This window comes from Ambystoma mexicanum, chromosome 5p (genome assembly GCF_040938575.1).
Source record: "Ambystoma mexicanum isolate Mex_15411 chromosome 5p, UKY_AmexF1_1, whole genome shotgun sequence".
In the NCBI taxonomy this organism is placed as follows: Eukaryota; Metazoa; Chordata; class Amphibia; order Caudata; family Ambystomatidae; genus Ambystoma; species Ambystoma mexicanum.
This window is the reverse complement of record NC_090930.1, coordinates 417606400-417619467: the sequence shown is the minus strand read 5'-3', so window position 1 is coordinate 417619467 and position 13068 is coordinate 417606400. Positions and strand designations below refer to the sequence as shown.

Sequence of the window (13068 nt, the reverse complement as noted above, 5' to 3'; positions counted from 1 at the left end):
TGCATCCATCCAAAGCACTATACAACAAAATAAATCCCTGAAATTCAGACTCAAGAGCGGCGTCCCAGTCACCTCTTAACTGGGAACCTGGGGTTGAAGGAGATGAGGGGGGCGCTGTGTCTGAAATGGTCCATGATTTTGGATAGGAGCAGCAGAGTGATGGCAATACATTTAGTAGAAGTTTGGGGGTGCAGCTTGTGTGCACCGCAATATTTGGTAAATTGAGACTATTGTCTTATCAAAGCAGAGTTAGTGTTGCCAGTTTATTTTGAATGCGTGTGGATCGGAGGGGTGCACATCACATGGCAGTCTTGATTTATTAATGTGTTAATAAGTTCAAACCACCAATCCCATATCTGGATTCAATAATGACGATTTAGTGGACCATGTGTCTAGGGGAATGGGTTTAGATAAGGTGTGGCAAAGAACAAAGGTGAGAGGGCACCGCTCATTCACAAATTCTAGCCGATTTTACTAATTAGATTATTATTAAAGGTTCATCTAGTATGGGATGCATACCCTCTCAAAAAGTGCCTGCGCACCGGGCACTAACATAAACATAACAACTGGACCTAGGCTAGAAAGCCGACTGTGAGGGAAGCACTCCCCTTTGTCTAGCCTGAGAAGCTAGAAAACATTCATCAAATGTTTGTATAGTAGTTAATCAATGTTCAATAAAGGAATCAATACATCAAATATAATTCATATGTGGTTAGAAAACCAAAATGTATTTTGTGGTTATCAGTACATGCACTAGGCGATTGCACTTTAATTGCTGTAGCCACAGAGTGGTCTTACGCCAAGCTACACTTTAAGAGTGCCATTTGTAATTCAATAGCAGTGAGAGTTTCGATATTGAAGGCGTTCGTCGTATTCACACCCGTACATGACCAGAGAATTCTGCCCTGATGAAGGACCGTGAAGTCCGAAATGAATTAGCACGTCGACAGTGGTCTCCAATACTGGTTGATTAAAAAAAATCAATTTTGGTTTTCTAACCACATATGATTTACCTTTGATGTAGTGATTCCTTTGTTGAACATTGATCAACTACTATGTAAACCATGGATGAATGTTTTCTAGCTTCTCAGGCTAGTGTGACGAATCCAAAGAAGTGGAAAGCGGGTGAAGTCATATCGCTGAAGCGCGAGCAGAGTTAGAGACGTTGCAATGAACCAGCAAGTCTGCCCAAAGCAGCTGGGGACCCGTGAGGCGTTCCAACAAGCAAGCCAACAAGTGTTTGAATGGTAGGAGGTTGCTGATGCAGAAAATACCTAAAGTTTATTTAAATGTAGTAAAGGCAAATTACAAATTCAACACCCAATAAGAAGAATGCTAGTGTGGGGGGATACGTTACCCAATAAGAACAATGTTTCAATGTAGACAAGAAAGTATCAAAGCATACCACAATCAAGTATAGATGCATTAAGTGCCAATGTGGGGGAGAAGCTTGAGCTAAACAAATGTTACCAGAGACATACAATATACCTCACGGTATATGCTATTGGGGTATAATCAAAGAACTGAGAAACCCATAAAAGGGCGAGTACACCAGGCTGCAGAAGTGGTATGAAGATACTTGGCAGGAGTGTGTGCTAGCTGTTCTGAAACCCCATAAAATAATTGCTAGCATTCACCGACAGCAGGAATGGTATAGAGATACCTGGCAGGGGAGTACACCAAGTGGCCTGAATACCCATAAAACAAGTCCTTGCATGCAAATACCCCAGGCAGCAGAAGTTTTATAAGGATACCTGACAGCAGAGTATACCAGGTGATATGAACAACCATAAAGCACTGGCAGGTGAATACACCAGGCAATTAAAACTGTATGAAGATTTCTGGTAAGGGAGTATAACAGGTGACATACCAAATTACAAAGGAATACTACATATTGTTACATAATGTATTGTTTAAACAAGAACTTTGTGAGTCCAGCAAAAACAGCAAAGAACTGTTAATCAAAGAGACCTTTTACTCTGAGTTCAGTCAAGATAAAGGAACTCGTCTAAAGAGAAATTTTTGCCATTCTGTTCAGGAATCAAGTGTAAGAGGACCATCCCTCTGTGTTCAAGGGTCTATACCTTGGAGAACATTTTCGTTGGAATCCTTTGATACTTTTGGTTTTGAACACTTTTGCTGACTTCAAGTTAAAGACATTGCCTTGCACCCTTTGTTGTTTTGTTTATAGTGTGAGGGTCAGGAGAGGACATTTTGGACACAAGCACAGCTTTTCAGTTACTGACATCCTGACACAGAAAGATCCTTCATTTTGAGTTTCTAGGTACGAAAGATCCTCTTTAGAGCAGGGACAGAGAAGCGTTTTCCCCAACCTATTTTTCTTTAATAAACGTCTTTAACCAAAAACGTGACATTTGCGTCCGGCTTTCATTTCTGACCCCTCACACTAGACAAAAGGGAGTGCAGCCCTCACCGTCTGCTTTCTAGGCTAGATTCAGTTGTTATGTTTAGATAACAGTTGTTATGTTTAGATAAGGCATGGCCAATCGCTCCAGGGACTATAGGGAGGTAATTAGCATGTTCTATAGTGGTAGCCAATGAGGGTGGTGGGATAACATTGTAACCTACACATTCAGATTTTGCAGTTTACTGCTCTATAACCCGTAACTTCTTGCGAGTACTGTTCTACAGAGCCGTCGGACTTTTTGGCATGTACAAAACGTGGTTTTCCCTTGCAAAGAGGTGCAGTGATTTATTGGGCCTTTTGGATTATTTTGGGTTGCTATTCTCTCTACAAATTGGTGACCCGACGTGATGCCAGACTGTCCGTGAAGTTGAGGGTGTCCAAACCACGCTTCCTTGGGTGCTGTGCCCATCTGTAGTGACCAGTCCCCCTGTGCACAATCTGAAGAGGTTCACAGGTGCCGTGTTGCCAGTCTGCCTGCTCCTTGGGGTGGAGTGTTGCTCTCAGATTGTGCAGCCTGTTGACGGGACCCGTATCGGAGGTGCTCAGGAGAATACATAGATGTAAGTGGAACTTTGCGCCAGAAAACAAGAGGTGTGTGTGCGGGGTGTAAAAGACTATGGGGCAATATATAGTGGTTTTATTATATAAAAGTGGCCAGAGGGATCTCCTCTGTTGAGAGGAAAGGCGACGTTGCAGTATATAGTGTGAGAAAGAGAGAAAAGAAAGGAAACTGGATCTTCTCCATTATAGAGGAAAGGCAGTGCTGCAAGTAAAATAGAGGTGAGGTCCATTACATAGAGGACCAGGGATCCCTACAGTCGTCAAAATGTAGTGCGAGGGGTTACATTCCTTCTTCCCGAGGCAAGGGGATAGTGGAAGGGTCTAAACCATTGTGTATATAATTGTGTTATTGATTGGTGATTTTGGGTCTTTTTTTGGTGTGATTATAGTGTGGATGGGTGGTGTTTGAGATTTATGGTGTGATAAGTGTGTGGGGCAAATAGAACAGAGAGGGGTAGCATGGAGTGTGGCCAACGTTGGTAGGGCAGGGTAGATCTGCGCTGCTGGATCAGTGTATAGGAAAATAAATATTAGGAGTGCGGGATCAGACGCAACTATGAGCTTCCTTACCCCACTTGAATACATGTGTAGCGCATTACCGCTGTACCGGGAGAATTGTGAAGTATCATAGGGAGTGGATTGCTGACAGAAGAGGAGGGATGTACCCGATGGCCCAAAGAAGGAACAAATATTAAAGATTGCCTGGGACATATGTACACATATTTAACTGCAAAATATAAGGAGAGGAAGCTGAACAATAGTAAGGGTATTTTGTAGCTTTGGAGAATGCTTGAGGATTTGGAAGATGAAAGAGAAATTGTAATACAAACACCCTGTGTACCCCGGCACCTAGTGTGGCTCCTGCATCCTGCGATATACCTACAACCCCCACAGCCCCTGCCACCCCTAAAGGGGCTATAACCCATGCAAGCAGCCGCAGGCTATACTAACCCTTCTGCAGGCCGCTGCAGCAAATACCATGTGCGACCCATTAGTTATGGAGACAAAGAACAGGGCATAACAACATTTAGAAACAGCACAGGGAAGAACAGAGGCTCCGTCCCGTCCACCTCCACCACACCCACGGAGGGGTCACAGCAGGGCACGCCATTACGACAGTCCCAGTGCCTTCTTCGCACAAAGTCATCAGGGGCCGGCAAGGGAGGGGAGATTGGGGGGAAGGGCAAGCAGCCCAGACTGTGAATGACCCTGGGACACTGGCCACCATGAATGGGCATGCTGGCGAGTTGGTGCTGGACGGTGGATGGGGGGAGATAGTTGGGGCACTTCTTTACATGAACACTGCTAAACATCCTCATTGTGAGGATGTTCAGGATTGTGTCCCTTTTATTGTTTGGGTGTTGTTGCAGTCGTGCATGCCTTGTGACATGTGAAAGTGTCAAAAAAAGTGTCAAAAGAAATGGTCCATCAGTCTCTGGCATGCCAATCTCCCATCCCTTGCATCTCTGGCAATGCATGCATTTGCCTCATCCACAGGGACTGCTTCCTCACCCTCTGGGGGTGGCACATGCACGTCAGGGGGTAGTGGGACATTTCTTCTCAGGCAGATATTGTGCAGCATGGCACACACAAGCACGATTTGTCAGCTTTCTTTGGTGCATACATCAGGGCTCCACAAGTACGGTCGAGGCAGCGGAACCATGCCTTCAGGAGGCCAAAGGTACCCTCGAGGCACACACGGGCCCTGCTGTGAGGGTGGTTGTAGGCAATATCCTGCAGTATTTGTGGATCATGCACAGAGGTCATTAGCCACGACAGCTGTTGGTAAACAGTCACCTGCTGGGGGGAGGCACATGCATTAGACACGGTGTAGGTTGTGGGGGTGGACTTACACAATATCTGCTCAATCTGCTACTTGTGCATGCACATGTGCCTTCATTCCACGGCATTGGGTCAATTCCATGTCTGTACATGCAAGGCCACTTGTGTCATGCATTGTTGGTGCTTCACATGATATGATATGGCATTTATAACGCGCCAATACACAAGAGGCAAGCGGGGGGCTCAGAGGGAAGACAGACAACAACCTTACTAGGCCAGGTGACATTAAGATCGTGCAAGTGCAGGGGAGTGGGGTGGAGGGGAAAAGTGCGAAGGGGGAGAGGGAAGGGAAGTTTAGTACATGGGATAAACAGTAAATAAATAAGCAGTGGGGCCAGCTGGTGGCAGGTGCAAGGGTAACTGAAGCCATCAGTTGTCAAGTGCTGGTAAGGGTGCTGTAGAGATACAGAAACAGCCCCAGAGTGCAAGGCTTGAAGGGGGCAGTGCAGGTGCGCAACTGGCATGGAGGGGACCTGGGCCCAAGAACAGAGGATAGTCAGGTGACCAGTGCCGTTTCAGTCAGGAGTTCAGCAGGGGAGAGGAGGAGAGAAAGCAGAAACAAAGAGGAAGGTCTTGAGGTGATTCCAGAACTGTCGATGGTTCTTCTCAATTTTCAGAGAGGCAAGGAGGCTGGTCCAGAGGGAGGCCCCAGCCGAAAAAAGAGCTACCACCAACTCGTTGCTTGGAGAAGCGACTGACCCTGAGAGAGTTGGAGGCGGGTGAGCGAAGAGCTTGAGAAGGAAGATATTTAGGAAGAGAGAGTTGAAAGTATTGAGGCCCCAGGCCCCAGAAGGCATTGTGAACGATGCAGAGGGTTTTGAATTTAATTGTCGCAGCCACTGGGAGCCAGTGCAGATATTTCAGTCCTGGAGAGATACGACCCCTGGGCTTGAGGCCAAGGACAAGTCTTGCAGTCCTGTTCCAGATGAGTTGCAGAGGACGGAGAGTAGAGGCAGGCAGTTTTAGAAAGAGGCTGTTGCAGTTATTCAGCCTAGAGAGAACCAGAGCTCTGGAGACAGTGAGCTTCTGGGGGAAGGAGTAGAAAGGAAGAATACCTCAGAGGAGGTGCAGCTGGTAGTGCGACTTCTTCGAGAAGTCAGAGATATGAGGAGAGAAGGAGAGTGTGGAGTCGAAAATGACTGCAAGGTTTTTAGCCTCTAGGTGGGAGCAGGAAGAGGGCCAAGAGAGACCGGCCAGAGAGTGAAAGGAAAGGAGGGAGCAGGTGTGCCAATGCAGAGAATCTCAGTCTTACTGGTAGTAAGGCTGAGATCATTGCTGGCACACCACTCCTGGATAGCAAACAGACAGAGATGAGAGAAGGAGAAGAGGTGGCTGAAGGGAGCCTGAACATGAGCCGAGTGTCATCCGCATAGCTCTGAAAGATGGGGCAGAGAGCAGCAATGCAGTGGGCAAGAAGTGCCAGGTATTGGTTGAATATGCACCTGGTTTCCTTGCAGCATATGTTACTTAAGGTGTCTGTTGGTGACATGTACAGCGGGCAAAGTGTCTGGCATGTGGCAGTGTATTTCCACCATGCATGTGGCATTCTGGGTTCCCCATGGGCCCTCCCTGGGTATCTGGTGCCGACGGGTGGCCATTGTGGGCTGGCCACACATGGGTGCATGGTTTTGGTACTGGCAGGGTTGTTGCTGTGTGTGGCAATATGCTGTTATCCGCTGTTTAGGATACACAACAAATTAAGTTAATTGAATTTACCCAAAAAACTCTTTACATCAGCATAGTGGATACTGTTGGTTTAACAAAAACATATATACCCTTCATAAGTCCCAATCCACTTTATGCTTTAAGGGACTACCCCGATTTTAGTTTTTATGTATGAAGTGTGTGGCAATATGGCCATTTGTCAGCATTGATTTGATAAGTGCATGTTGCATTGTACCTGTAGTCATGCTGGTGTAAATGGTTGCTACTGTATGTGTACTACTGCTTCCCTATGCATGTAAGTCGGACATGTGCATGCTCCATGGCCTGTACTATGACGATGGTGCGGGAGGTGGTGCAGTCAGATTTTGCATTCACTTGTCATCCTTTGTGTAGTCATTTGCACCCCCTCCACCCCCCAATTTCGGCATGTGCGTTGCGGCACAACTGTGCTGGCATTTCTACTCACCCACTATCCATGTCTGTTGTCCTCTGTGCCTCTCCATTTATCCTGGCAGTGTATTGTTCCGTAGGACCATGGCATTGTGGGGGGTAGAACCAGGGTAGCAGGCACAGCAGTGAGTGATGTACAGGTTGGGGTCGCAGGTAACCTGCACATTCAGGGAGTGGTACTGCTTGCAATTTCGATACACTGCTTCGTGGGCCTGGGGGGCGGGGAGGCACCAGCGCACCATGGGTGCAGTCCAGGGCAGCAATCACATTTGGCATTTGGGCAATGGCAAAGAACAGTGCCTTCATGGCATTGAGCTGGGGCGGTGGGCAGTGAGATGTGGCGTTGCACTTGGCCGCAGGAGGGCTTGAGCACATGGGCCAACACTGCGCAAAATGTGGGCTGTGCCATGCCGTGCATCATGGCCATAGAGTGCTGAAAGGTCCCAGTTCCAAGAAATTGTAGAACAGACACTTGCTTCAGCAGTGGGGGCACAGCTGTCCGGATGTTGATCCTGCTCCCCATGTCGTCCTTTATTGTGGTGAACAACTCTGTTATTAGTCTCCCTGTTGAGGCGGTACAGGGTGACCAACTGGTTGTTAGCGTGGGTCCAGGGTGAGGGCTTAACCCTATGGATCGGTGCACGACTTGCTTGTGCACTCTTCCTCCTCCCTCCCCCCTTACCCCCTTGTACCCCCCGTGCCCTGGCCTGATTGTCCTGCCTCTCTATTTCCAGGTGCAGCATGAGCAGCTGCCTGTCCCAGCTCACAGTGGCTAGTGGCAGCATGGTGTTCGAAACAGTGTTTGGGTAGGGGTGTGCCGTATGTAGCCCTCTGGGGTGGATTGGGATCACCCATGGCTTAATTTAAGGCACCCGTGTTCATTTACCTCTAGCTGGGCTTAACTGCACCATGCTTTTGGCGCTAATTTCACCGAACATAGACTTGTGATGCGGCTGTGTTTGCACCTTGGGTGACCGGCTGTAATAGCGCCGGTTGTAGTCGAGCCAGCCTTACAGTCGGCCGTATTTGCGCCAGGTCATGATCCGGTGGAGCAGTAATGGCAGCGCTAATTCCGTTAGCGCTGCTTTTAAGCGTCACCGGCGGACTTGTGATGAGGCCCATGGAATGGTGATATTTTCCCAAACCAATCTGTCTCAGAAAGCTGAGAAGACAGTGATTTTAGGAAATAAAACATTATGTTGATAACATTCACAGAAAAAACACTTGACTTAAGTTTTAAAAAAACAAAATTGAAATGATTTTTTGTCACAAACAAGAACTACGGATTGTATGTGTTTAGTTTATCGCGTGCTGTTGCAGGGTGCGGAAACATTTGTTGCCTGCTTTTCTCGGTTATCTGTCAAAAGCAAATCATTAACCCTATATGGTATTCTAATCACTATCATAAGGGCTGAAAAAGGATCTACACTTTGCTTGATATTTTTCACTAAAAATAATGTAATGAGAGTTGGAACCTCAAACATAAAATCAATAAGACAACTGGAAGGTTAGAATGGATAAAGTAAATCAAACCTGTTGCTGAAGCTCTGCAAGTCTCTCCTGTTCCTCCAATTCTTTTTGTATTCGTTGTTCCTCGGTTTTCTTCAACAACTCTTCTTCTTCTGCTTGTCGCATCTCCTCCAGTTTGAGTAGCTCTTCTTCTCTTTTAACTTTATCTTCTGCAGCCCTCTTATCTTGTTCTTCTTTTCTGATTCTATTGGTGAATTAAAACAATTTTGCTCATACAAGCAAAACAGACCCGTTCAAAACATAGGCACAAAGCTTTGACTTTGTGGGTGACAGGTTAAAGTACAGCATACAGTGAAGCTCTAGTTGCATTAAAAATCTACAAACAGGTGCCAGCATCCAGTAGCCTATATTTGAGCAGTCATATTCTCATTCCATCAGCAGTTGACAGGGATGCTGATTAATAAACCTATTGCCAATTTTAGCTATTCATTTGAGCAGAGCGGCTGAACATTGAATCAGCATGGAAGGAACAAGTTACTTACCTGTAACTGTTGTTCTCCAGCATGGGTCTGGCATGGATTCACATGCTCATGAATATTTCCCGTCGCCAGGCTGGGAATCCTCGGTAAAGAAAAAATCAGTATCAGTTTTGTTTCTGATCTTTCTTAGTAGTAACCAATCACTGGTCTCTGGGTCAAACTGCCCTCAGCCAATGACTGCCCTTTCCCTAAACCCAGCCCCTGGCAGCCATCCTCAGATTTGGTAGCACGTAAAGTGGCAGTATGACCAAGTGAAGAGCCGCAGAGGGGAAGGAGGGAGGTTTCGCATGTGAATCCATGCCAGACCCATGCTGGAGAACAACAGTTACAGGTAAGTAACTTGTTCCTTCTCCAGCATTGGGTCTGGCATGGATTCACATGCTCATACATATAAGAATACATAGCAGTACACACATGAACAACCACGGGAGGTGGCAAGGCTCAACATTAAGCATTACATAAAACTCAACATTAAGCATCGCTTACCTCCTCACCAGGCTCACCTTAAGCGAACAGGTTGCGCAGCACTGCCTGGCCGACTCTGGACTCCTCCCTGGAATCCCGGTCGACGCAGTAGAATCTCTCGAAGGTATGCGTCGACCTCCACGTAGCAGATGTCCAGCAGGGGCACACCAGACAAGAACGCTGTGGTACCAGCGATCGCTCTGGTCGAATGGGAACACCATCGCCGACTCACTCAGCAGGGAGCTGCGCTCATGCCACGAGTGGGAACTACGCCAGGATCAAGTGGATCAACTTGAGCACGTGCTGGAGGGTGACCATCCGGAACTTCTGTGCCTTGAAGTACTTGTTTAATCAACGCAGGTCCAGGATGGGACGCCATCCGCCGGTCTTCTTTATGACGAGGAAGTACCTTGAGTATAGTCCGGAGCCCCGGAGCTTCTTTGGGACGAGCTCGATGGCACCCTTTTTGAGCATCGCCTTTACCTCCAAAAGAAGTTGAGGGACGTGGTTCTCCTTCCTGGCCACGGGAGGAATGCGGGGGCACTTTAGAAATTCGAGTGTGTGCCCCTGGGCCAGGGCATCTAGCACCCAACGGTCGGTGGAGACGGACTTCCACACGCTGACGAACCTCGTCAGCCGGCCTCCCACCGGGGTGCTTCGGTGGGGGCCCGACGCAACGGCCGGTTCAGTCATGCTTGGCAGCTGCCTTGGCGACGACGGCGAGATCCACCTGACTTGCCTCGTCCCCTGTAGGCGTCTTGCAACGAGGAACGGGCCGCTTGACGATACGTCGAGGAGCCACCGACGAATCCCTTGGAGGCACCTTGCTTGCCTCCGGAGTTCCGAAAGGGCGGCCGCCGTTGCTGCAGAACTCCCAAGGCCCGAGCCGTCTCAGTGTCGGTCTTAATGGCCTGAAGGGACTCATCCACCGTCTTCCCAAACAGGTTGTTCCCGTCGAAGGGAATGTCCAAAACTTTGGCTTGTACGTCTTGGCGGTAATCCGTCGCCTTGAGCCACCCCCGCTGTCGAAGGCAAACGCCCAATTGGCGGAAACCGGTGTCCGTGGTCACCGTTATTGCGTGGTCTGACACCACCTCACCCTCCTGCAGGATCGCAAGGGCCTCTGTCCTCTTTTCGTCCGGGAGGAAGTCCAACAGGGGGGCGATCTTGTACCACAACTCCCTGTGGTAGCGGGCCACAATCGCTAGGGCGTTGGCCGCCTTAATCGTCGTCACCGCAGAAGAGATGACTCGTCGTCCCATGGCATCTAGTTTCTTTCCCTCGCCGTCCGGCGGGGAAGTAGAAGTCGATGCCCCCCCCCTCGCTTTCTTCTTGGCCGCTGCCGAGATGACCGAATCCGGGGTCGGTTGCGCTCTAAGGCACAAAGGGGCAGCGTCGGGGACCCGGTACTTCTTCTCGTACTGGTCCCTCTTGGCAGGTGTCGTGGACGGGTTCTTCAGGAGAGCAAGTCCCTCGTCCCATATGTCAGTCCCGTCGTCACCACGGTCGTCATCCGTCCCTGTCGTGGCCGTATCTGTTCCCGTGTCATCCCTCGGGATCGGGGAAGGAGACAAAGGCTGAGGGGCAATCTCGTCCTTATCTCTGTGCATAAGGCTTGGATTGCCGTCAAAATGGCCGCCGAGTTGTCCTGTGGCTCGGGCTGCGATGGGCACGATGGTTGCTCCTCCACCACAGGAGCCTCGTCGTCACCGCCCTCGTCGTCCCCCTCGTCAGGATCCCTCCCTTGGGAACAGGACTCTTCCAAATTCTTGTCGAGTCCCTCTTCGACTTCGACCAGCTCTTCCTCGGAGGCTGTGTCTGTGTCTGTAATGGCCACCGACCCCCTCTTTTCCCACCGGGGTCTTCACGGGGGTCTTCTCGATGGGCCTAAAAGAGGATTCCCTCCACGGAGGCAGGGAAACTCTGGGCCCAGAGGTCTCTTCCACTGGGGTAGCCTCCACAGGCTTCGCCAGGGCCGCAGCGACTCCCTCAATCGAGGCATTGGCCAGGTGAATCAAGGCCTTCACCACCTTGGGCGCACATGAGGCCTTCACCTTAGGGGGAGGGTCACCGCCTCGCTCCCCTTCGGGCGGTTCCTTCGAGATCGACCGGGGCCTCTCCAGAAGCTTAGCCGGGTTCTCGGATTTTCTCTTCCCCGAGCCAGAGCGTTGGCTCGTGGTTGATGGTGTCGGTGAAGGTGCGCTCTGCCTGACAGCCGAGGAGCCCGACCATTCGGCGCTCCCGGTGCCCGCGGACTCACAGTGCTTTGCCTTCTGTTGGGCCCCCGTCGCAGGGGTGCCCTCACATGACTTAGAAGACCGCTCGGACTTCTTCTTCTTCTCACCTGCTGGGCTCTTGCCTTCCAGCCAGTTGGCAAGACAGGTCCGACGATCCCTCATGGTCCGTTCCGACATGTTCACGCAAAACGCACAGTCCTTCTCCACGTGCGTTTTGTCCTTGTGAAGGCAGTAGAGGCAACTCGATTGCTCGTCCTCCTTGAACAGGTTCTGTAGCTTGCATCCAGGGCATTTCCTGAACAGCTGGCCGGGTGTCAAGCTTCCTTTCTCCTGGGCCAAGTCCACGAGGTAGGCATCAGAACTTCTGGAATCCTCCAAGAAGCGTAGCTTGACGAAAATTTCAGCCTTGAGGGGCGTAGAAAATTCCTAAACGGGTCCCCGTTGATCGGAAGAAGAAACAGTGGAGCTTGAGGCTCGATTTAACCGAAAAATGAGATAAATCTCTTTGAAAAAGCACGAAAACGCAAAGAAGCTCGAGAGCTATCGCACGAGGACTCCCAACACTTGAACGTGCGGTAAAAATCTGAGGATGGCTGCCAGGGGCGGGGCTTAGGGAGAGGGCAGTCATTGGCTGGGGGCAGTATGACCCAGAGACCAGTAATTGGTTACTACTAAGAAAGACAGATCAGAAACGAAACTGATACTGATTTTTTCTTTACCGAGGATTCCCAGCCTGACGACGGGGAATATTCATGAGCATGTGAATCCATGCCAGACCCAATGCTGGAGAAATAAACCTTAGAAGAATAGGTTTTATGCACACCAGAGACAGGGGGTTTCCAGTAGGGGCCTTCTGGGACCATACAGATATATATACGAAATTAAGAATCAATTTGAGAGTCACCAATTATATTCAAGTCACCTCCTAATATCTAAACCCCTTCAACCCATCTGACTGTCTGGATATATTCCAACTATTGAACATTGGGGGTATATATTGCAATAAGCATAATCCATTTCCCAGGTCTTTTCCCTTTAACCATTAGCAGTCTACATTCCACATCTCCTAACGTGTGCACAGCACCCAAGAGAAACTCTCTTCATAGAAGAATACCCACCCCACAGCCTTCGTTTTTTAATGTGGCTGAGGGCCAGTAGATTTGGCTAATTCCTTTACCCTGTAATCAGTGCTCCAGGCAAGATTTTGAGGTTGGAGCATTTTACTCCCGATTTTTTATACATGCTATTTTAAGGGAGTAAAAATGAGTTTTCTCGATTGCAAGAGAGTAAAAAGTATGTGACATCTGCCAACGTGAGCAAAAAGTTAAACTCTATGGAAATAATTATCATGCAGCAGCAGTCCACATCGTGACAGAAAGGCAGGTTTCTCTCAGTGTTAACCCAAAGCACA

The 13068-nt window shown here is 49.0% G+C and overlaps 1 protein-coding gene across 11 annotated transcripts in view; it reads right to left on the bottom strand.

Moving 5' to 3' along the window:
• The window catches only part of MAP7D3 (MAP7 domain containing 3), a 1453570-nt gene that overhangs the window by 379098 nt on the left and 1061404 nt on the right, over positions 1-13068 (bottom strand). For all 11 annotated transcript variants that reach the window (XM_069612805.1, XM_069612807.1, XM_069612812.1 and 8 more), the window contains one exon: positions 8480-8660. In XM_069612805.1, the coding sequence (XP_069468906.1) occupies positions 8480-8660 (181 nt within the window). The remainder of the gene's footprint in view (positions 1-8479; positions 8661-13068) is intronic.